Genomic DNA, 24531 nt, shown 5'->3' with positions numbered 1-24531 from the left:
TAGCCAAGTGAAATAAAGGACAAATCCTGTATGATTCCACTTATATGATGTACCTAGAGTAGTTAAATCCATAGAGACATAAAATAGAATGGCAGCTGCTAGAAGATGCATGGGGTGGGGGATGGAGTTACTATTTAATGGGTACAGAGTTTCAATTTTGCAAGATGAAGAAAGTTCCGGAGATGGATGGTGGTGATGGTTACAGAGCAATGTAAACACACTTAATGCCACTGACCTAACACACTAAAAAATGATTCAGAAATTATAATAGGAAACACTTTTTTTTTAATTCAAAGGAATAAAATGTTACGTATGTTAATTTCTGCAAATATTATTTGCTCAATTTATTAAGGTTTTACTAGTAGTAAAACAAGATCATTTTAAATACTCTTCCAATTATCTATTTTATAGGGGCTGATAAATACTAATGTATTTCTGAAGCTGATTTGTTACAGGTTAATATTGGACTCATACTCCAGGCTGGGGCACCGATGAATGTAAAAGGACCATTTTCCAGAAGCTCTAATACTGCAGACATCAAAAAATTCAGCTACCCTCAAACAGATGGTACCTTCTAAGCTTAGCAACCCAATCAAGAGAGAGAACATTTCTGCATGCACTGTTTCAGAAGCCTACCTCTGTAGAAGTCTGTCTTGCCAACACAGATCTAGAAACTAACAGTCAGCGCAAGAAGAGCAGTTCTTGTTAGCAGCGCTAACAAGATCCTCCGTGACCTGATCCCATCACCACCTTCTAAATGCATCCCTCACAGCTCTCCACTTTCCTCTCTCCAACCCAGCTACAATATCATCTTGCCGTTCCTTAGGTTCATCAGACATGCTCTCCCGCCTTCGGGCCATGGCGCTTGCTACTGCCTGTGTCCTGAATGTACTTCCTCTACCCACATAATAACCACATGAACTCTTATCTGATAATTGCAAATAGCTGTCAGAGTTATGGATGAGTTGAAAATACGTGTCTTTTGAAAAGGCGGGATATAAGAATAAGGTGATTTGCAGCGAGGTGTCTGGCCAAGATGAAGGAGCAGCTCAGGTGACTGGAAGCAAACAGAGATACTGAGTAGAAAGCTCTGAGATAGGTAATGAGACTGTACAGTCTACTCCCAGCTGCAGGAAGGGAGTCAGCTGACACTGGACATCAGATAAATGAAGAAAGCACGGTCCAGCATGCCCTCAAACTTGACATTTGAGGTGCTCCCAGAGGAAACGAAAGGATGGAGGTAGGACTCCTGTGCAATGAGGGAGGTCACAGTAAGAAAAGACTGGGATAAAAGAGTACTACAGGTGGAGTGAGAGGGCAGGCAACTAGTCACATGAAGGTAGATGATGAAACCCACATTTTCTTTGGTCAGCACTTTTTTCTTTATTAGAAATCTAAGATCCTAGAGATCTACTGTTTAGTCTAAAAGGATCTCACCATGATTCTTGATCTTAACAAATCTGTGAGAATAGCTTAAACTAGTTAAAATCCTATTCATCATTTTCTTTCATTCTAGGAATTCTGGGAAAGACAAGAACCAACTTCTTCCATTTCCTAAGGTAAAATGGCAAAGTATTAAAGTCAGCAGAGTTAGCCATTGTGTTTAATATTTAAGAATCCAAAATACATAGATGGGGCTTCCTCGCTCTTTTTTTTTTTTTTTTTTTTTTTTTTTTGCGGTACGCGGGCCTCTCACTGCTGTGGCCTCTCCCGTTATGGAGCACAGGCTCCGGACGCGCAGGCTCAGCGGCCATGGCTCACGGGCCCAGCCGCTCCGCGGCATGTGGGATCTTCCCGGACCGGGGCACGAACCCGTGTCCCCTGCATCGGCAGGAAGACTCTCAACCACTGCGCCACCAGGGAAGCCCATCTCTTCTTTTAAAAATGTAAAAAAAAAAAAAAAGAAAGAATGAAAGAAAATGTCTCCTAGGGCTCTTTGTGGTTGGTGTAAACTAGAGATTGGCTCTTATGATTCCCCGAATACTAAAAAGAGCAGCACAGCAAACACTTATTAAGGGCTTATCATGTGCTCAGCGTTGTTCTCTAAGTGAGTTCCATACACTTTGATTTAATTCTCAAATCACTCCTATGAGGTGGATACTCTTGTCAGCCCCAGTTTACAAAGGGAAGAGGCACAGAGAGGTTAAACTGCCTTTGGGTACCAGCACCTTGTGCTTCCTCAGGATGTGGCACAGACAGTAAAGTGGTTTCAGATCCACTCCTCAGAGGAAAGGCTGTAACTCCTCAAAACATCAGAGCAGATAACCAAAGCCAGAGCTGCCAAAAGGACCCCAGCACTGAGGAACCAGACTCAGGATTCACGGAGCAGAACATGGTAAACATTCCGTGGAAAGAAAAAAAAAAGAGACCTATAAAAGAAAAACTTTACAGAACATGTGCAGAGCTGGTTTTACAGAAAAACGGCAGCCTTTCTGGGGAACATAGGTTTAAAAAAGAGTGAAATTCAGAAAAGCAAAGGTAATACAGAGCTCTGAGGCCAGGCTGCTTGAACTTAGAACCAAGAGCTCCTGGACTCAAGTCCTGCCCTTAGGCTCCTTAACAACTGTGTGACGCTCTGCAACTTCTTTAGTCTCTCTTTTACTTTCCTCAGCTGGGAAACGGATCCAACAAGAGTCTCGACATCAGAGAGCTCCGGTGAGGATTACATTCATGAATACATGTAACGTGCAACACAAAGCTTTGGGACATACTAAGCAATCAATAAATCCCTGATTACTCTTATTATGATGATTATAATTACGATTACTGAAGTAATGTCAACAAGGTATAATATTCAATTCATACGACAAATGAGCAAATGTACCCCAGCTCCTCAATCCTGTTATACCTACACATTGTTTACTAAGATAACTTACCATTTTCTACCCATCAGGTTGACAAAAACAGTTTTTAAATGATCATATGATGTGGTAACAAAGATGTGGGGAAAAGGAAACTCTCATATATTGGAAATAAAAGTAAAAAATTGGTATAGTCAATTTAAAAAGCAATTTGACAACTTCTAGTAAATAATACAGTTAAATCTATAAGCCAGCAATTCCACTTTGGGATATACACCTAGATAAATTCTCATCCATACATATAAGAAAATAAGATATAGTTACTACACAGAATTATAATAATAATTAACTACTCAAATATCAATGAGAATAAACTGTGGTATATTCATATACTGAAATGCACTGCAACAAATAAACTGAATGAATTAGATACTTAAGTATCAACATGATAGATCTCCAAGACACTGGTTTGAGAGGAAAGTAAGCTGGAAAATGATACATACAGTATGATACAATCCTGTATATGAAAATCACACAAAAGTGTAACACAGATTATTTACAATCTTAAAATTTACGCTTCGCTAAAAAGTATTCTCTATTTCCACACAAAGTAAATTTTTCTTGACTGCATGAAAAAATGTTCTAGCAGGTTTGCAATGTTGTAAAGCATATTCATAACACTTGTTCCTCATCTACTAAAAGCTCTGGCTCTTTTGGTAAGCTTCCTCATGAACTTCTATGAACTTTCCCCCCAAAATACCTTAGTGCTTCTATGTAGGTTAGGGAGGGCAGAGTATCTTCTTTACGATTTATGGAAGCAGACATATCCTCTCTGTAAATTAGTTACTGCCTTTAGAGACACCTCTTAGGCTGACGTGAAGGCTAAAATCGAGGCTAAAAGTATAAAAATCTTCTGGTCCATAAGTTACACCCTTCTCATAAGAAAATTTCATAATGATTCCTGTGTTCAATGCTTTATTTTCGTTGTTATGAGTAATGATGATGAAGATGCTGATAAGACTGACACTGACTGAGTGCTCACTCTGTACTGGGCACTGTACTAAGGACTTTACATGCATTATGATATTGAATTCTCCCCCAAATTTAAAAGGTTCTATTATTTATTTTTAAATTAAAAATTTAATTATTTCAAAAATGTTTCTTAAGTGAAGTACAGTTGCTTTAACATATATTAATGTCAGGGGTACAGCATAGTGATTCAGTATCTTTACAGATTATACTCCATTGAAAGTTATTACAAGATAATGGCTATAGTTCCCTGTGCCATACAGTATATCCTTGTTGCTTATCTATTTTATACATAGTAGTTTATATCTCTTAATCTCTTACCCCTAATTTGTCCCTGCAGCCTTCCCTCTCCCCTTTGGTAACCACTAGTTTGTTTTCTATATCTGTTAGTCTGTTTCTGTTTTGCATATACATTTGTTTGTTTTATTTTTTAGATCCCACATATAAGTGATATAATACAGTATTTGTCTTTCTCTATCTGATTTATTTCACTAAGCATAATATTCTCTAGGTCCATCCATGTTGCTGCAAATGGCAGAATTTCATAATTTTTATGGCTTAGTAACATTCCACTGTGTGTATATATACATAAAGATAGATATATAATTTCATCTAATATTTATAATTCTATCTAACTTACTTCTGCCTCTTTCTTCAAATAAACAAGAAACTTAGTATCTTATAATATTTTTTCTGCCACAGATCTACCACTTATATTCTCAATGTGGGTAATAATGTAGAAAGACCTTAATTTCTCTAAGCAGTCTAAACAGTTTTTTAAAAATTCAAATCAAAAAGTCATTTTAGATGGCTGAAAATGCTTACTGTCTTTCGTGAAAGCAACATAAAAGGTTTCCTATACTTTGAACAGGATTTGACCTAGAGAATGCTTACATGTGATGGCTGTAGCCTCAAGCTCATTGGTGAGCAAGGAAACTCATCAAACTGTACTACACATCTGCAGAGTAGAAATTTTTCTCTCTCTCGAATTTTATTTATTCATTGTAGAATAAATATTAAGTATTTACTATGTAAAAGGCACCTTTGTGATGGTCACTTTTAAATCTGTTTAGAGAAAGTACCCAACGATTACTTATATTTTACACTTAATGCAAAATACCTTACATTTTTCTTTAATTACTTTGTGCGTCTCTATATCTTGCCTCCCCAAATGCATAATAACTTCCTTAAAGGCAGTATTTATGCCTTATACTTCCCTGTTTTTCACAAAATCACCTGCCTCTCATCTGGGCCCATAATCGGGATTCAAAAAATTCCTATTAGACTGGATCTGATTCTACTCAGCAGGAACATGAAAATACACCTTGGTGATACACAGTAGTATATCCGAGCAGATTTAGGGAAGTCGTCTTTTCTATTATATATGAGATTCATTCTAGAAAGAGCATGGGTTAGAATAACTGTAGCCTATGATAAGATGCTTACACACACATTTTGAATATATATCCTTGAATATCTAGTTTCTACAAATGCTAGAAAAATTTCAAGTTAACATTTGGTGGTTTACCTAAGATCAACTCTACAAAAAATATTCCAACTACCTAATATTCCAACTGCCTAATTTTCTTTACTTTATTTAGTCCCTACTATGTGTCAAATCCTCAAATACATGTTAGTTTTAACCCTGTGTGATACAAATTATCTTCTCCACTGTGCCCATGTAGAAATGGAGGGTAAGGGATATTAAACTACTTGCTCAAAGTCACAGTAGCAAGTTGTAATCCAATACTTGAAACCACCCCTCCCTATCTTTAAACACCGAGTAGGTGGAAGACAGAAATAGTTCTTACCGCCTGGATTGATTCCAACTGCTGTATGTTGCATTTTGAAGTTCACTTTCTTCCCCCTCTCCTTCTTCTCGCTCTGGTAGCTCTGGAATGTCTCTGTTAAAGAGTTACACAGTGAGTACTACCAAATCCTAGTAAAGCCATGCAAGGTTGTCTTGTATGTACTTTACTGTTGGTTTGGCTAAAAATGCAGAACTGCTTTATATTTTCACCATACTTAACTAATAAGTAGATAATAATTTACATTAAGGGGAAAAATAAAACCCGTATTTCATTTCACATAAAAGCCTTATATTAGAATCAATCTACTATAACTGAGTCTGGAGATACAGCAGGACACAAAGAATCTTGTCTAGTCTGTCTCTTTCCTAATGAAACACGGACAAAGAAAGGAAAGGCATGAAAAGAAAGGGAAAATGCCAGAATTTTAAAGAGAACTATTCAACAAGTTTTTTGGGTTTTTTTTTTTTTTGTGGTACGCGGGCCTCTCACAGTTGTGGCCTCTCCCGTCGCGGAGCACAGGCCCCGGACGCGCAGGCTCAGCGGCCATGGCCCATGGGCCCAGCCGCTCCACGGCACGAACCAGGGCACGAACGCACGTCCCCTGCATCGGCAGGAGGACTCTCAATCACTGCGCCACCAGGGAAGCCCAACAAGTTATTTCTTAAATGCTTACCATAGGCAAGAAAGTGGAAGCACCATGTGGGTTATAAGCTTGCAAAGCCCTGATCGATCCCTGGCCTGAAAGAGCTTATCATCAAGTACACCAGGAATGTAGCATCTCTGCTTCCTCAGGATGGACCAATGCTTTCCCTTCAACTTTTGAAGACAGATGGAAAATGCTTATGGTCCAGCTCAGCCCATCCAAAGGAGCCAGACACAGAATTCTCCTTACAGGAAGCAGTTTGCAGTACGCTTGTGTTCAAGGTCAGTTTTCAATTTCTGTAGGAATTCAGATTTTGCCAAATGCCAGGCATACAGCAAAATGTGTCCAATCTGTTAACTGACTATAAATAAAACCATAAAATAATAACCTTGTCAAGAAACATTTTGTTTTCCCAAAGGAACACTTTGCATCAACAAATGGCATTGTAAGGGCCATAGAGAATGGTTAAATCAATTACGGTGTGGCCTTACGCTGTTAGTAAAAAATGGATTTCTAAAGAAACATGCCAACATGTTCTTTTGAAAATAGAGAAGGCTTTAAAAACTCTAATTCAATAAATGTTTGCAGTTGATTTTTATAGAAATTGAAAAAATCTCAAGACAGTATATGTTCAGATTATATCCATTCTCCCCTGACAGGAATAATGAATTTGATTCTACTCAGCATGAACATGAAAATACACCTTAGTGATACACAGTAGTATATCCGAACAGATGTAGTTCTATCAAATTATATCATCTTCAGACTTTGAGATGAGAAGTCATCTAATCCAATAATCCGACTGTGTTTGAATGTTTCCCAACATTTCTGCCCAATAATTTGTCCAGGCTCTCCCTGAACGTCTCATTATTTCTCTGACCTGAATGTTAGATTTTTGTTTTTCATCTGTTAAAAGGAAATCCACCTGCCTGTGGTTCCTACCCATCGGTTGTGTGACTAAATTCCCCCTCTGTGTAAAATGAGAAAGGAGACTCTAAATGAGGCTGGGGTCCCCAGAGCCTAAGCCCGACAGTGGGACACGATGGTTGAGAACGGATCCAAAGAAGGATTTTCAAAACGATGTTAAGTAGCTGACTGAGAACTAGTCTGAGTGAAGCTCAATTCGTAAGATGCAAGGCAGATACAAGGCCTAACCCTCTGGAAACACCACTGGAGAGAATATGATAGAAAAAGCAGGTAAGGAACACAGACAGGAGTGAGAACTTTGAAAGAGTACCTAAAATATTCAGTTCTTACCCCTGAAGCCCAAGCTGGGGGAGCTGCTCAGACCCAAGCACACACACTACATCACATGCTCCTGCCCTTTGAGCTATAAGATGATGAATATCCTGAGTCTTCTGATACAAAAACCCCATTCTCTTCAAATGATTCTCCAATCTCAAATCATTTCACTAACTCAGATATGCTCCTGTAAATGTGCTGATTATTCTTTATCCATCTTAGGCTGGGGTTTATGGGTCTTGGATCACGTGCTCCAAAGAGCAGAATGGACCGGTTCTGTTCCCCAGCACTCACTCAGCCAAGAATGAATTTTGCACTCATGTTTGCTATTGAATATCAACGAAATTTCTGTCAACTATAATAACTCTCTTTCATGTGCATTAAGGTGCCAGAAATTGGCACAAAGTCACACAGTGAAGGAGCAGAGGTGAGACTTGAATTGAGGCCATCTTATTACAAAACCTGAACTCTCAACCTCCATGCTATGCTGCCCCATATTTTTATACTGGGCTTGTGCAATTCTTTTTTGGATCCAATGGTTAAGAACATGGAGCCTGACTGCATGCATCTAACCTTGACTCTGCCACTTATTAGCTATGAAACTTGGGCAAGTAACTTAACCTCTCCGGTGCAGATTCCTCCTGTGTAGGACAAAGACCATTTTGTTTTGAGCACCCTTACATTAATAGCAAATATACTTTTTCTGCAGGGAAGCAGCTAGTCACAGCATTATACAATCCAGGCCCTTCTCCCTTCTGTGCTGTGAGGGAAGCACAGTGCTGAAAGTGGCTCTTTTGCTCCAATAGTAAATTTTTGAGTGCTTTTAAGGCCTCAGGACTTAGTAAGAATACCATGTTATCTTGGCATATTCTTTAATTAAGCCATCTGAAATGATATTTCAGAGGACACTGGAATTACTGATTTTACCACTTTAATAGGAAGTACCAGATAGCTGTAATCAATTCATGTCATTAACCCCGAGATGGAAATTCTAGACAGGAGTATGGCTGAGTTTTGTGCAGGGTGGAATGAATACTCCTTTTCCCATAAAATTCAAGAGGCCCTAAGGGCCATGACATTCTTTGCTTTTATTAAACACATAACATACCTTTCCTTCCCTGACACTTTTGGATAGCTGCAGCCATGTGCAATTTGTAAAGGAAAGAGCAATGTGATATCGTGATGCCTGCAAAGTCACTGGACACCAGGGTGCCCTGGGATGTTAGAAATTTTGTGAGCAAACCTCAGAATGTTTGCAAAGCCATTTTTCTCTACAGCATGCTTAAAGAGAAATCTGTTACTCAGTTGCTAATGCAACTGAAAAAAAACAGGCCCACAGCTGGAAGTGTAAAGTGGTTCATTCTTCCCGGAAAAGCAGTATGACATTATTTCTCTCCCTGTGCTGAACTCAGCATCATCATCAAAACCTAGTTTCTGCCTTTCCTAATGGGGGGTGGAGGGGACTACTTCTCCTGTATTATTTAAAGGTTCTTAATACACTGCATATCAAAAGGCTTTAAAAAGCCATATACACTATTTCCTAACATGCATATATACAAAGACATTCAGCTCAACGTTCTCCAAAACAGTAAAAACATAACTATTGAAAATGTTTCTGAATCTTTATGTACGTTAATAAAGAAATAAATAAAATTTCTGAAAATGTTTGCTTATGAAAGAGGAAAAGTGATACAATACCATACAAATTGTAGGTTCCAGGGAGTTAATGAAATCATACTCATATCTGGGGTAAATTCCCAAAACTCAGTATGATGAAAGTGCTATATTGAGTGGTACAACTAAAGATGTTTTAATTTCTTGATTTGATTTTTCACAGTTTTTTCCAAATTTTCCACAATATATGATCACTCCTTAAGTAATATGGGGGAAAGGGCTGAATATTTTTTAAAATCTTGAAAGACAGAAAAGGAATTCAGTCTTTTTCATTTCTACTACTCTCTGACTCTGGAGAGTCAAAACTCTTCTTTCTAACTTGCTGTATCATTCATTCACTTACCTGCCAGTGTAGGAAGAAAAAATATCCAGTGCCATTATTCCTCCAGATTGTTGTCCCAAACTTATTTTGAACTCTTCTAAATGATCTGCAGGCACATAAGTAATTCTGGAACAAGACACAATCCATGAAAGCAAAGGGAAGCAAAGTTTTGCCTGTTAGGGGAATCTTCCAAAATATAAAATAAAATTATATTGTCCCTTCACCTCTACTTTTTCACAGAACTCATTTAAATTGGCTTAACTCAGTAGAAAATCCAAACTTCAAAAGGATAAAGTATCCTATAGGCAAGAATAACAACAGAAATTAAAATTTTAAACACTGCTGATAAACTATGTGTTTACCAATAATTATATGGGGGAGGAAAATAGCATAATATCTATTTCCAGATGAGAACACTAACAGGAATTTTTTGAAATTAAAGAAATCTATAAATCCTTAGAAAAATAATTGTCAGTAATAACATTATTTTGTCCAAAGATTTTTGGGTTCCTTAGCAGAAACAAATGAGGTGAACTCTATTAAAACATTGGGTATACCAAATTACTTTACATTCTCCCATAATACATAATTAATTCTGGACATTAACAAGCATTATCAATAATCATATCCTAGCTTTATTAAATTATTAACTCTCAAGTCTGAAGTTAAACCATTATAAGTTTATGGAAAGACTCTGTTACTAATTTGTAGCAACTTCTTATATGTTCATTTTGGTTTCAGAGAAAAGCCTACTGTGTACACCTGAATGGTCTCTTACTAATTCAACAAGTGCTGGCTGAATGCTTATAATGTGGAAGGCACAGAGTAAGATGCTTATTACAGCTATAATGCTTAGAAACTGACATTTGAAAATTTAAGTTTACTGCTGTCCTATCAGGCTACACAACTGATTGACTTGTTTAAGTAGTCTGTTCCGAGATCCTCAAATTAATGAACAGTAAGGCAAGAGAAAGAATGCATTTGAAATCGGTTCAGCATATTTGTACAAAGACACAAAAGTATGCATCAACAATCAAAAAGACAATTTAAAAAGTCCTCACAAAAATCATGAAGACTATTAAACTGGCTAACCATAGCTTACCCATGAAGACAATAAGTATCAAAACCCTAGCACTGGGCTTCCCTGGCGGCACAGTGGTTGAGAGTCTGCCTGCCGATGCAGGGGACGCGGGTTCATGCCCGGTCTGGGAAGATCCCACATGCCGCGGAGTGGCTGGGCCCGTGAGCCACGGCCGCTGAGCCTGCGCGTCCAGAGCCTGTGCTCTGCAACGGGAGAGGCCACAACAGTGAGAGGCCCGTGTACCGCAAAAACAAAAACAAACAAACAAAAAAACCCTAGCACTAAAGGGCAAAGAAAAAGGATTGTCTTCCACGTTATAATAAAATAAGAACTATACCAATGGCATAATTTATTGAGTGAGGAAGATATGTAATTTCAGACATACTGGTGATTTCCATAAAAAGCATTCACTCTGTGAGGTCGCTTAGGTTTAGAGTCAGAGGACACAGTTCTGCTGCTTCTCCAGAGTGTTCTGGTAGGGTAAATCACCACCAGTGAATGTCCATATCCTCAATCACAAAAAGGATGTCACTTTTTATGAGACTACGGTAAGCCAAGAAGCACAATACAAACATAACACAGCGCTCTAACAGAGTGTCAGCCAGCGTGGCCACACCTGAGCATTCTGGCATAAGCCGTGGACCCTTACGACACTTTGTGACACTTTTACCTCAAGGATCAAACGGAAGTAAAAAACACAGTTTCAGTGGATTTAGGACTAGGCTGGGTGAGAGAGCTGCATTTTAATTCTGACGCTACTTTATTTATTCATTTATAAAACACCTTCTCTATAGTGTTACGAAAGTATACTGAATAGCAAATTTGCATTTATCCCTTCAAAAATAATGAGTCAAAAATGTTTAACACATTAGGTTGGGGAAGAAGACTGACTGCCTTTACACAAAGAAAAATAAAACCTGAAAAGCCTATTCAAGAAAACTGGTATTATTTCTGAAGGTTCAGTAAAGTTAAAACTCACCTAAATAATACCTTAAGAAAAAAAGCCAGGAAGAGGTGAGGAGAAGAAGCTAGAACACAACAGGCAAAATAAGAATAATCAGTTAAAAGTATTTAATTTTTTAATCGGTTTGAGAAGGAAAAGCTGTTTCTATCCCAAACACTGTTGAAAATGAATTCTCCTCTATATTTATTCAAAGGTGTTTACCCTTTACCAAGAGGTGGGGGAGGAAGAGCTTTACAAATATTTTTCTTATATTTTAGAGCAGTGAGAAAGAGGAAAGAAAGCAGTTTTCATAAATATTTAGCCCAACACAGACAGCAAGGCCATCAGAACAAGCATCCCACAATGCATTAGCCCATGCAGAACAATTATAATACATGCCTGGTCACACGGCCACACAAAACCTCCAGACACCAACCCAGAACACCAAACTACATTATGAACTGCATAAACACACTGAAACTGCTTATTTGAGAGTTGTATTAAAAATTCTTAAAGGCAAACTAACCTTAGGTTACATGTGGAGCGGAAGAAAAAGAATAGCATTAGTGATGCTGAAATGTGACACAGCTATTAATCCAGAGGTTGCGTCTGCATATGCAGACAGTATCGCTCCCTGAAAAAAGAGCTGGAAAGCTTAGTAGTAGGAAAATGTGATTTTAAAATGAGTTCACAATCACCAGTACAATGTGAAAATGTAACCATCTCACAGCTCTGTTGGAAGTACGTTCTTACATAAAGGAGAAAAAAAAAAAAGCCAAAATGTATATACACTGAATCTCTGTCTGGGTCTATCCCCACATCCGGATGTTACAAAAGCATGAAGAGGTTTCACAGACAAGTTGTAACACGCAGCCATAATGAGCTTTTCAATCACCATTACTCACACATAAAAGGGGGCTCGATCGTCAGCAGGTGCTGCAGAGAATCTAGAATGTGAAGCATACACCGCAGCATCTTTTTACAATGGTGTTAACAAATGTCAATGTCTTGTGCTGAATGTGAGATGCATGTATATGTAGTTAAAAGTGGGTCCTCCTGGTTGTTTTTTCCCCTTTCCACCTCCCTCCTATCTACACCTCCCCCAGAAAAGCATCTGCTCTTTACTGGTGTCTATAGCAGTGATTATTAACAAGCATAGAAAAATGTAACTGCAATCAATCTTTTATTCCTTGATCAGGAATTCATCCCACACTTTAGGTTAAGGCAGGTGAATTCTGATTCAGCTCGGTAATTATCTGGCAGATGTTACAAGCAGCTGCTGCTAAGCGCAAAACCCTGGCTATTATTACAGAAACATAAGCACTCCTGGCAAGGTGGAGTGCAAAGTGAGACAGGATGCATTCTGGTGAGGCTTCACATCTGGTTTTCCATAGAAAATAATGAAACCTGGAACTTACACTGGCTGTTCCTGAACTCTTGAAACTCAAATTATCTACCCAGGCACGCACGAACACGCATACACAAAGTTCCTAGTCATCTCTCGTAAGCGGCAAAAAAGAAGCCAGTGTGTTGTCTCAATAAGCAATGCTTTTCCTAAAACCAATCAGTTATATAACTGAACCAATTAGAGTCCCTTTTTTTAAGTCCCTGCAATACATTCCTCCACCACCAGCCCAGATTAAGCTAGCTTCCTAACAAGAAATCAAGAGGAAGGAAGAGACATGGATGGAGCCTAGATTAAAGCAATGACCACAACACTTAACTAGCACTTAACATTATGGTTCCATGCAGAGTAATGGAAGGACTAGACTTTCCATTTAGAAGGATTACCCACAGAGTTTTCAAGGTAATTTTACACCTTTTGCTTCATGAAGGCAAGTGACAGGGAGGAGAAATGGCCAAAAACACCATGCAAAATGCATGGAACACACTGCTCAGCCCTGGTCAATCTAAATGGCTATCTGTTTTACCACTTGACACAATTTTTCTAAAAAAGGACTCTATGATTCTCATTTCTTTTTATCATTTACCCAATGAGTCAAAACTATAGCCATCCTAATCACAGCTTTAATAGGATACCTGAGGAGAAATCCATGTAATTTGTGGGTGTGTTTGTGAGTGTGTGTATGCATGCATGCGAGCATGTGAGAAAGAGACTGACTGACTGACTGATTTCCAGAGGAGGGAAGGTTGTAGGATTTTTCTTATTTTCTCTTTTTAATGTAAGATACATTACATTTTGCTTCCTGGAATCCTAAATCAATTTTTTATGAAACTAGCTCTCTAGATACTCTTCACAGTCTTAATAAAGCTGCTGAATGCATAAGTGGGTAAATCCTGGTGCTAAATCAGAGGGTGGGAAAACAAACAACAAAACAAATCAAAACAACCCCCCCAAAAAACCCCCCACAAAACAGGAAAGAAAAAAAGGCTTTGTAGCCTGAAAATGTACCTGACACCTTTTCTAGAGTTGACTAGGTACATGACTTACGCTAAATCAATGTCACAATGATCTTATTTTTGGGCCACTTTTTAAGATCTGCAGTACATTAGAACAGCGAGGGAAGGTTAAAACCAAGCACCGATTCTGGTGCTCAGTGCCAAAAAGTGGACAGGAGACCTGCATCAGGGCTCACGACATAAGACGTGCATTATCACACAATAAATCAAATGATCAGTTACGAGACCATCTGTATTTTATGGTACTTCAAAACTACATAAGCTAAAACCCTGGCAGTAAAGAGTCTCCATGTAGATCCTTATCATTCATCTTTGAAGCAAAATGAATGGACACTAGCCTGCAAGTGGTGAGGAAAGCACTTAACGTTTCTCTTTTTATTTACTGTAGAGGCACTGACATTTTTAATGATCTTCGCTTGTACTTGCGTGATTAATAAGATAATTATGGAACCGTCACATGATCTGATGATCTGTTTCATTATAAAATAAAAGTCAAAAAGGCAGGCAAAAATATGAAAGCCCGTGAGTGAAATTCTGCCCTAAAAATAAAACCTCCTTTTTATAAGACAGCAGAATGCACTCTAAACAGCATATATTTTTCTGCTTTTTATTGATAGAAAAATGAGAAACAGGTTGTAAATACAGTTTTCTTACCTAAGCTCTACTGATATGTATTTTGCAGAAGAATAATACAGAATTCAGTCAGTTAGATAATATTAATACAAAAAAAGTCTCCCATACTAGTATTCATCATATCAACTTAAAGTAAACAATCTCTCCCTGAACTCTTATTTTACTATTTTATCCCTTATATGCAAATATTCAATTACTAATGCTAGAGAAAAAAAGGAACGCTTTTACACTGCTGAGGTGTGACAATAAAGTTATTAACTGATTTTTATGCTGGCTCAAGAAACGTCTAGTGACTTAAAAAACAAACCACATATATGACATGCTTTTAGTACATTATGGGATGATGAGAAACTTAAACACTTCCTGACAAAATAGCCTATATGACATACCATCAGACCATATCAACATTTTGGTGAATTCTCTTATGTCATGAGGCAGTTCAACAAAGGATAAATTATGGGTCAGACTGACACTGTTCTGTACAATCTTTACCGTGCTTGGCCCTTACAGAACTGGCTGACTTGGAGGATTCAGACAGATCATTAGGTAGTGCACAATCTGCTCTACTGAGGCCAATCCAAACTTCTTTGTAAGTTCCTAAGAGTGGACTGTCCTGCTCTATTAAGAGATTTCGTATCTCTCACATCTAAGATTTTTGCAGAAATCACTGGAGAATTAAAAATAGAAGGCAACATCGTTTTGAAGTATAGCTGTCCCTAGGTACCTGCAGGGGACTGGTTCCAGGGGCCGCCATGGATACCGAACTCCACGGATGCTCAAGTCCCTGACATATAAAATGGCAGAGTACAGCTGGCCCTCTATACCCATGGTTCAGTCAACCTCAGATGGAAATTTTGATCCAAGGTGGCTGCCCCTGAGGATGTGAAACCCAGAGAGAGCCGACTGTGTATTTACTGACAAAGATCTGGGTATATTTGGACCTGTGCAGTTCAAACCTGTGTTGTTCAAGGGTCAACTGTATTTCAGTATTGTTAGTATTAAGAAGTTATTGATTGTAGATATAGTGTCCTAAAGACTACAATCAATACAATCAATAACTCCTCAGGAATAGTCAAATTCTTCAGTGATTTATATTAAAAAAATATATAATAATTTTTGTATATCAAACAAAAGTATGTACTGAGAAAAAAATTCTGATTAATGAATTGAAATTCCTGAATTTCCCAAGCCAAAATAGGATCCAAATGATACTTACTTTATGTCTGGCCCAATGAGAGAATGCCTTCTCAACATGGCTCGTGCTTGGGTATTGGTTAAACTGATAGTAGACTCTTCATTAATAGACAAGATGCAGTCCCCAACAGCAATCCGACCATCTCGACTAATGGCACCTCCGTGAATAATGCTTCGAACAATCATCCCCAAGCCATCTTTATTAGCACTTACTGTCATTCCTATGGTAAAGGAAGGATACACATTAAATGCATGACTTTCATGGTCTCCCAAGGCAATAGAAACAAAAGCAAAAATAAACAAATAGGACCTAATCAAATTTATAAGCTTTTGCAAAGCAAAGGAAACCATAAACAAAACTAAAAGTCAACCTACGGACTGGGAGAAAATATTTACAAATGATGCGATCGACAAGGGCTTAATTTCCAAAATATACAAACAGCTCATATAACTCAATAACAAAAAACAAACCACCCCATCAAAAAATGGGCAGAAGACCTAAACAGACATTTCTCCAAAGAAGACATACAGATGGCCAAGAGGCACATGAAAAGATGCTCATCAACATCACTAATTATTAAAGAAATGAAAATCAAAACTACAATGAGGTACCACTTCACACCGGTCACAGAATGGCCATCACTAAAAAGTCTACAGATAACAAATGCTGGAAAGGCTGTGGAGAAAATGAAACCCTCCTACACTGATGGTGGGAATGTAAATTGGTGCAGCCACTATGGAAAACAGTATGGAGGTTCCTCAAAAAGCAAAAACAGAATTGCCATATGATCCAGCAATCCCACTCCTGGGCATATATCCGGAAAAAAAACTATAATTCAAAAAGATACATACACCCCATTTACAATACAGAACGGCACCATTTACAATAGCCAAGACATGAAAACAACCTAAATATCCATTGACAGATGAATGGACAAAGATGTGGTGTAAACACACACACACACACACACACACACACACACACGCACAATGGAATATTACTCACACATAAAAAAGAACAAAATAATGCCATTTGCAGCAACATGGGTGGACCTAGAGACTATCATACTAAGCGAAGTAAGTCAGACAGAGAAAGACAAATATACCATATGATATCACTTACATGTGGAGTCTAAAATATGACATAAACTTATTTATAAAACAGAAACAGACTCACAGGGAGAACAGACTTGTGGTTGCCAAGGGAGAGGCGGAGTAGGGGAGGGATGGATTGGGAGTTTGGGATTAGCAAATGTAACCTATTATATATATGTATAACTGAATCACTTTGCTGCACACCAGAAAGTAACAGCATTGTCATCAACTATACTTCAATAAAATAAATTTTTTTTAAAAAAGCACGACATTCGGGGCTTCCCTGGTGGCACAGTGGTTGAGAGTCCGCCTGCCAATGTAGGGGACACAGGCTCATGCCCTGGTCCAGGAAGATCTCACATGCTGTGGAGCAGCTAGGCCCGTGAGCCATGGCCGCTGAGCCTGCACGTCCGGAGCCTGTGCTCCGCAACGGGAGAGGCCACAACAGTGAGAGGCCCGTGTACCACAAAAAAAAAAAAAAAAAAAAAAGCATGACTTACAAATTCATTTTAATTGAATTTAGTAATCCCTATGGATTCACAGATAAAAGAATAGGAGTAACTTTTTCAGCAGTAAAAAAAACAATCAAAAGGAAAGCATCAGTTTCTAACAAAAATATTTTTTAAGTAAATCTAGAAATGTTTGTGAAATTATACCTAAAGACACTCCATGTTAAATACATTAGACATGAAACAGGGTCTACACTGTGGAGTGAATGTAGCTTAGGCTACGTGATGTGTCGCCACTTACATAGAAAGCTCTCTCAGGGAGAACATTTTAACAGTATCAAATCAATTTTATAATAATAGTTCACCTCTTACATATATGAAAGAATAAAGAGCAGGACTATAAATGGAAAATTAGTTCTCTAAGAAACTCTCTGATATTACCTTATTTCTAGATCATTTGTTCATTTGGTATATATTTACTATATGTTTACTATGTGCTAAGTACTATACTGGTAGCTTGATATAAAAAAGCATAACAGAATTCCTAACATCAAGAAGCTTGTATTCAAGTCTTATCCGCAGTGCCTATCACAGTGCCTGAACATACAGTAGTCAGTTGAATTAAACTGATGTAAACATTAATCTATTACCACTTTATTTCCAAATGTGAACTTCAATGAGCTCCAGATTTGGATATTTGATTGCCCTCTTGACATGGTCCCTGAATGATTCATAGGAAATACAAGCCTAGTAAGTATAAAATTGAACTCCCTAGTCTCCATCTCCCCTTATTTCTCCATTTGTCCTCCCCTTTTTGGTAATGGTACCACCATACTACTCTCCATTACTCAAAGCAGAAATGTTGGAGTTGTTCTGGATTCCTACCTCTCTCTCACTACCTATATTTAATCCATCACCAAGTTCCACCATTTCTATCCCCAAAACTTATCTTGAATTCATTCACCTTTCTCCACACCCATACTAAACCTAGACCAAGCCAGCACTTCTCCTGCCTCATTTTTTGAACGAGCCTCATAACTGGGCTCCTGGCTTCCAAAGTTGTCCCTGCCAATGCATTCTTCTCATAGCAGACAGAGCAACCATTCAAAAAAGACAAACCACATCACATTACTCCCTTTGCTAACAATCCTTTAACAGTTTCCTATTGTTCAAATATACAACATACCTACATGGCTCTGTCTATATGGAATTCCTGGCCTGGCCCTCCCGACATGCACCCTTCTTTGGGCTATGCCCTCCTTGCCCCACGGCCCCACCATGTTCCAGCAACATGGCCTTCTTTCAGAAATATACCTAGTCCCCCTTTTCAGAGTCTTTGCCTGACACCCCCTTTCTTCAGCTCTTGCACAGCTAACAACTTCTCATTCTTCAATATCAATTCCTCAGAAAAATATTCTCAACAAACCCATCTGAATTAATGCTCCATTCTCCCCCTACCCTCACTCTATTCCTTCAAAAATATAAGACCTATTGAAATTGAAAACTTTACATAAAATAATATAAATTCACTTAAAACCAAGTACTAAAAGTTCCTTCCAAAACAAGATTATATAATTAAACAATATAAGGAGAGCTATAACTCTCTTATTAAAACATTGAGAGAAGTCAATAATCCGTTTTTAGTTTTTTATAATATTTTTAAAAGAAAGAAATTCTCTCTGAATATTAACTTTAACTATACCAAATTAGACATGATATTTCAAATATTTTTTAAAGAATGATCCTGACTACAATGTGTTTCCAACCTCATATTTCATGCCTGGATTTGGGCCATCCAGGCTCCTAGTTACCATTTTCTGATAGGAATGAACCACTAATCAAATGTAGTTAAAAGATTCTGTTGAGATTCATACAAACTATTTTTAAGTGCACTGTTATTAAGGAGCTTACATAAACCAAAAAACAAGTCTAGACGCTGCTTCATCCAAGGGGGGTTTCATACAAGCAAAGAGGCTGGCTCTGAAACGTTTCCATAGGTACGCTGGTTTGCTCTGATGCTGCCATCTTTCCCACCAAGACCCACCAGACAACTATACTACAGCAAAATCAAAATGTATGACTACAAAACACAACTTAACTCAGTGGCCCATCCTGGGAATCTAACCCATCATCTTGTTCTCATTGGCACCATGCATTCTGCCATAAAGCAAGCCACAGACATGCAACAAGTCTTCACGAGCTATGGTCAACATGACCTCTAAACTAATTCTTAACAGCATATTTAACTCATGACTCTACCAGTTATTAAGGCTGTCAGGTCATGTCAACCACATGAACAAAGAGGTTGACATCACTTAGCTCAGCTTGTACTTTCCTTTTACCAAATGATCATTTTCGGGCTTCAATAACTTCGAGGTAATATCCACTGACTAGATTTTGGTTGTAACTCATAAGATCTCTCAATCTTTTCCTAAAAGAGGTATAGTAGCATAGCCCAAACCATGTACTGTAGAACCGAAAAACTGGTTCCAAATTTGAGTTGCAGCACTTCTAATCAGTGTGGCTTTGGGCAACTCACTTAACCTCACAATGACCTGCATTTTACTCATCTGTAATATGGGGATAATGTCCACTTTCAGGGTTGTTTAAAGAATTTTTTGAGAAAAGCACATGTAGTGTTCCTTTCAAAGTGCTCAGTAAAGTACAAAAGAAAACTCACAGAATATATTTAAAAGACATCTCCAATCCAAAGCTACATTGCTTTCTAATGTCTTAATGCAAATCGTAATTCAGCTTCAAAATGAAGCTTGTTATTACAGCAATGCCACTGCAGCTCTGAGCGACTCAAGGACTCACGTGCCTTGTATGGTTTGTGAAAACCAGAGACAGACTCAGGTTTGAGTCCTGGTTCCAGAGAAATTCCTGGGTCTATGTTTCTGTACCTCATCAGCGAAGAAAAGGTAACACCCTCCTTTCCTTCTTACTTTTTTACCTTCAAGACCTAGTACAACATAATTATCCAAGGTACCACAGACTTATCAAAAATAACCACGATTACATTTTTCAAAGGTCACGACATGCATATGTACATAACTGTGTATATCTGCACATAACATCCCCCCCACTAAATTTAACAAAGTTTAAAAAACCCAGGTTATTCTTAAAATCACAGCAAATGGATGATGACAGCTTTTAGAGAAGCCTATCATTTATTAATAATTTCTTCTGATTATAACTAGGAAAGAAACAAATTACCCAGAAAGTGAAAACTGAAAACAACTTCACATAAAGAAGAGACCTATTCTATGAAAATGTGTTCAGTGATAGACCCTTTCATGACACACTCCTACCAGCACAAAGCCAGTCTCAATTAGATATTCTAAAATGCTACCACACTTTTTGTTACTTCAAGTTGTAAAGGCAACACCTTCCTACATTAAAAGCTTAAATGAATGCTTTAATTAAATTGTTTTAATGTTCTACTGAGATTTTAAAAATAGGCCTTTTTCATTATCCTTTACATCTAGTTACTCCGGGCATCGTAGAATATTGAAATCTCCTGTCAAATGAGATAAGAGAGAAATATTCTCGCTTTGGCATACAGAATTTGCACTCCAAGATGCCAGAGGAACTCCACTGGGTCCCAGGAAATCAAACAGCTAAGGACAAAGCCCTATAAGCATTTTGGGCATGTACATTATTCAAATAATGGAAACTAAGCAGAAAAGTAAAACTAAAAGATATATATTACATATATATGTTAACACTTTTATATTACAGTTTGGTTGGTAAACTAATGGTGTTATAATTTCACACAAGTAAGTGGTTTAGTCTCACAAAGCAAATTAAAGAGTTCTTTTATATTTTAATGTTAAAATCAAACTATTGAGGTATAAATGGATTCCTGGATATGAAAGCAAGGACACTTCACCTTCTACTCTTTTTTTTTTTTTTCCAAAATCCTAATCATTTTGGTATATTTTTTAAAATCAAAACTCAACGGCTAAAGTAGGAGCAACTAAGTTTCCAACGACAGGTGAGTGGATAAATGAAATTTGGTGTAAACACACACACACAGGAATATTATTCAGCCTTTTATTAATAAGGAAGGAAATTCTGACATGTTACAGCATGGATGAACCTTGAAGACATTACGAAATAGGCCAGTCACAAAGGGACAAACACCATACGATTCCATTTACATAAGGTACCCAGAGTAGTCAAAATTTACAGACAGAGAGGAGAATGGGGAGGATGCCAGGAGATAGGGGAGAGGAGGGAATGGGGAGTTAGTGATTAATGGGTACAGTTTCACTCAGGGAAGATGAAGTTCTGGAGATGGATGGTGGTGATGGTTGCACAACAATGTGATGTACTTAATGCCACAGAAATATACATTTAAAAATGGTTAAAGTGATCAATTGCATGTTATGTATCTTGTACTACACTAAAAAAAGGATATATCCTGATGTCATAACAGAAAAAACAAAAAACTCCATATGACTGTCTCAACAGATGAAAGAAAAGATTTCACCAAATTCAACATTCTCTCAGCAAACTAAGAACTGGTGAGCAATCCACAGGGTCAGACTGTAAAATCAGATGTACTCCAACCCCAGCTCTTACAGCAGCCTCCCAGCTGCTTCTGATCTAATTCATCCACCTGTGCCAGAATGATCGTAAAACACACATCTGGTCACGTCACCCCTCTGCCCTCAGCTCCCACTGGCCACTGGCGCTTAAGGCAGGGGGTGTCCTGAGGGAGGTCCTGTGTCCTGCATACGAAGAACTCGCCTGGCAGCTGTCTCCCACCTACCATTCCTTCAGCTTCAACTCTTCCTTTGCCCGCCATTATGCCACACTTCACCCACACCAAACAAACTTCAGTGATGTTTCACAGTTCTCTGCCTTGGCTCTTCCAACTTTCCCAATGCCTCAACGAGGTGGTAGAAATCTCCTTTTTCAAGGACTAAATCAAACATCTACTCTTCTCTGAAACCTTTCTAGAAACTCCTCCACACTCAGAGAGCAGGGATCAACTCTTCCTTCATTTAAGGCTTCAATGTTCTCTGCATGAGGGTCTCTCACAGCAGGTATGATATTTTAATGCACTGAGGATTTTAGAAGTCAGTTTGTCTACTCTCCTAACCTCATATTCCTTGAGGAAAATGATTATATAATGGTGTCTATGCACAGTAGTCAGAATACAGAAAATAATTAATGTTTGAGAGTTGAGTAAATAAATATACTAGAATAGGATCTCTCATATGGGCTCTGCAAAATTTCTGTCTAATGAGTTAATAAAAAAAAAAAAGGCCAATGACATGTGAGAAATGCTGCATCCTGTAACCTTTCTTAGAGATCCACAGTGCACATGTGACTATCAAAGCTACTGAGTGATGAAGACAGAAACACCTGTCTCCTTAAGTTTATCACATTCCAAACTTTGAAACTTGGAACCCATTTAATAACTCCTATTAACAGCCTACAAAACTAGTATTGTAAGCAACATGCTTTCAGAAACACTGCATTAGCAGATGAGATATTTTTGACATGTTTAGTTATCTATAGTACATATCCCATAATTAATGAATTAGAGAAAGTTCTGTAGCTTAAGTTATATATTATTCTATTAAACGTAATATATAAGAAATAGTAAAGCTAATTAAGTAGAAATTCTCTGCTATAAGTCTCCATGGAGCTGCTGTTGGTAGCGCCCAGCTGCCAGCAAATGGAACAAAATCTAGAAGGAGGCAGAGACCGGAATCCCAGTCACCAGCTAAGCACTGCTGGGCTTCTCTGCCAAGTCCAGAATTTAACAAGGAAACTAAACCCCACCACAGACACCAATGTGAAGGGTGCTGGCTGGCTACATCCTAGAAGGAGGAAAAAGCTCTCTGAAGCACAGCTAACCAGAGAGTCTTCAGCTGTAATCAGACCTCCAGGGAAGCTGATTTATGGCCCTACTGATCAGCACCGAGCCCTAAAGACAGAGCTGAGCCATGTCACTGCTTAACTCAAAAGAACAAATGTGATCTACCTGGATATAATTTTAGCTACTGTAATTAGGATTTTATTTCTACAGCGGATCTTCTTTGCCCAATTCAGGCGATTTGGGATTATTAACCAGCCACAACCCTGTATAGGTAAAAGAGGACACAAAAATCCCGCCACCTGGGAAGGACTATTGAATAACTGCACTTAAATTTTGGTGGTTGCGCACCTCCTGTCTTTCTAGTCTTTATTTCAGCAAATGAAAGAAATTAAATACAAACTGACTTATGCATAACTGGTAGCATTCAAAGAAACTAATAATTTCCTTTTCCAAAGAATTTAGAATTCCAAATCTCTGACTTTTCATTTTCTAAGGATGCCTTTTCTGATTTGCTGTATCATACATAAACGCTTCGTATATCTTTTACTCGAATGGAAATGAGGCTCAGGAATACTTGTAAATAACTAGGAGAGTGAGGGTTATAAGCTAGTCTGAATTAAACAACCTGTTAACCATTTCAGATAAAAATAATAAGTACATAAAAAGAATAACCAAAAAAACTAAGGGAGGGATCTCCCTGGTGGCACAGTGGTTAGGAATCTGCCTGCCAATGCAGGGGACACGACTTTCAGCCCTGGGCCAGGAAGATTCCACATGGCTTGGAGCAACTAGGCCCGTGCACCACAACTAATGAGCCTGTGCTCTAGAGTCCGCGAGTCACAACTACTGAGCCCACGTGCCACAACTACTGAAGCCCGTGCACCTAGAGCCCGTGCTCCGGAACGAGAGGAGCCACCACAATGAGAAGCCCGTGCACCGCAACGAAGAGTAGCCCACGCTCGCTGCAACTAGAAAAATCCCGCGCACAGCAACGAAGACCCAACACAGCCAAAAATAAATAAATAAATGAAAATTTTTTAAATGCTTAAAAAAAAACCTACGGGAAATTTTACAACATCTATTATCTTATCTATACTCAAAAACATTGAAACTATGTTCAATATTTCCTCTTGGCCAGGGGTCTGGGAGGAAAGGTGTATGTGGAAAATAAGAAACTTACCCAGGCTAGAATTGCCTTTTGCTATCGTAATAGTCCTCTCGAAAGATTCTTTGGATATAGTTTGGAGCATGACACACTCAGCAGCAGAGGCCAGGGACCCCTGTTGAATTAAGAACTTGGAGCCCTGTCAGAAAATAAAAATAAGTCATGTGGAAAGGAAAACTAGACTTTGGAGCA

The 24531-nt window shown here is 38.3% G+C and overlaps 1 protein-coding gene across 6 annotated transcripts in view; it reads right to left on the bottom strand.

The window, feature by feature from the left end:
- Positions 1 to 24531, bottom strand: part of MPDZ (multiple PDZ domain crumbs cell polarity complex component) — a 166650-nt gene that overhangs the window by 41569 nt on the left and 100550 nt on the right. For all 6 annotated transcript variants that reach the window (XM_049710912.1, XM_049710914.1, XM_033439782.2 and 3 more), the window contains 4 exons: positions 24355 to 24478; positions 15817 to 16015; positions 9544 to 9648; positions 5642 to 5734 (listed from right to left, as the gene is read on the bottom strand). In XM_049710912.1, coding sequence (XP_049566869.1) covers positions 5642 to 5734; positions 9544 to 9648; positions 15817 to 16015; positions 24355 to 24478 — 521 coding nt within the window. The remainder of the gene's footprint in view (positions 1 to 5641; positions 5735 to 9543; positions 9649 to 15816; positions 16016 to 24354; positions 24479 to 24531) is intronic.

The sequence above is a fragment of the Orcinus orca genome, chromosome 6 (assembly GCF_937001465.1).
Source record: "Orcinus orca chromosome 6, mOrcOrc1.1, whole genome shotgun sequence".
NCBI lineage: Eukaryota > Metazoa > Chordata > Mammalia > Artiodactyla > Delphinidae > Orcinus > Orcinus orca.
This window is presented reverse-complemented; position numbering and strand designations above follow the sequence as displayed.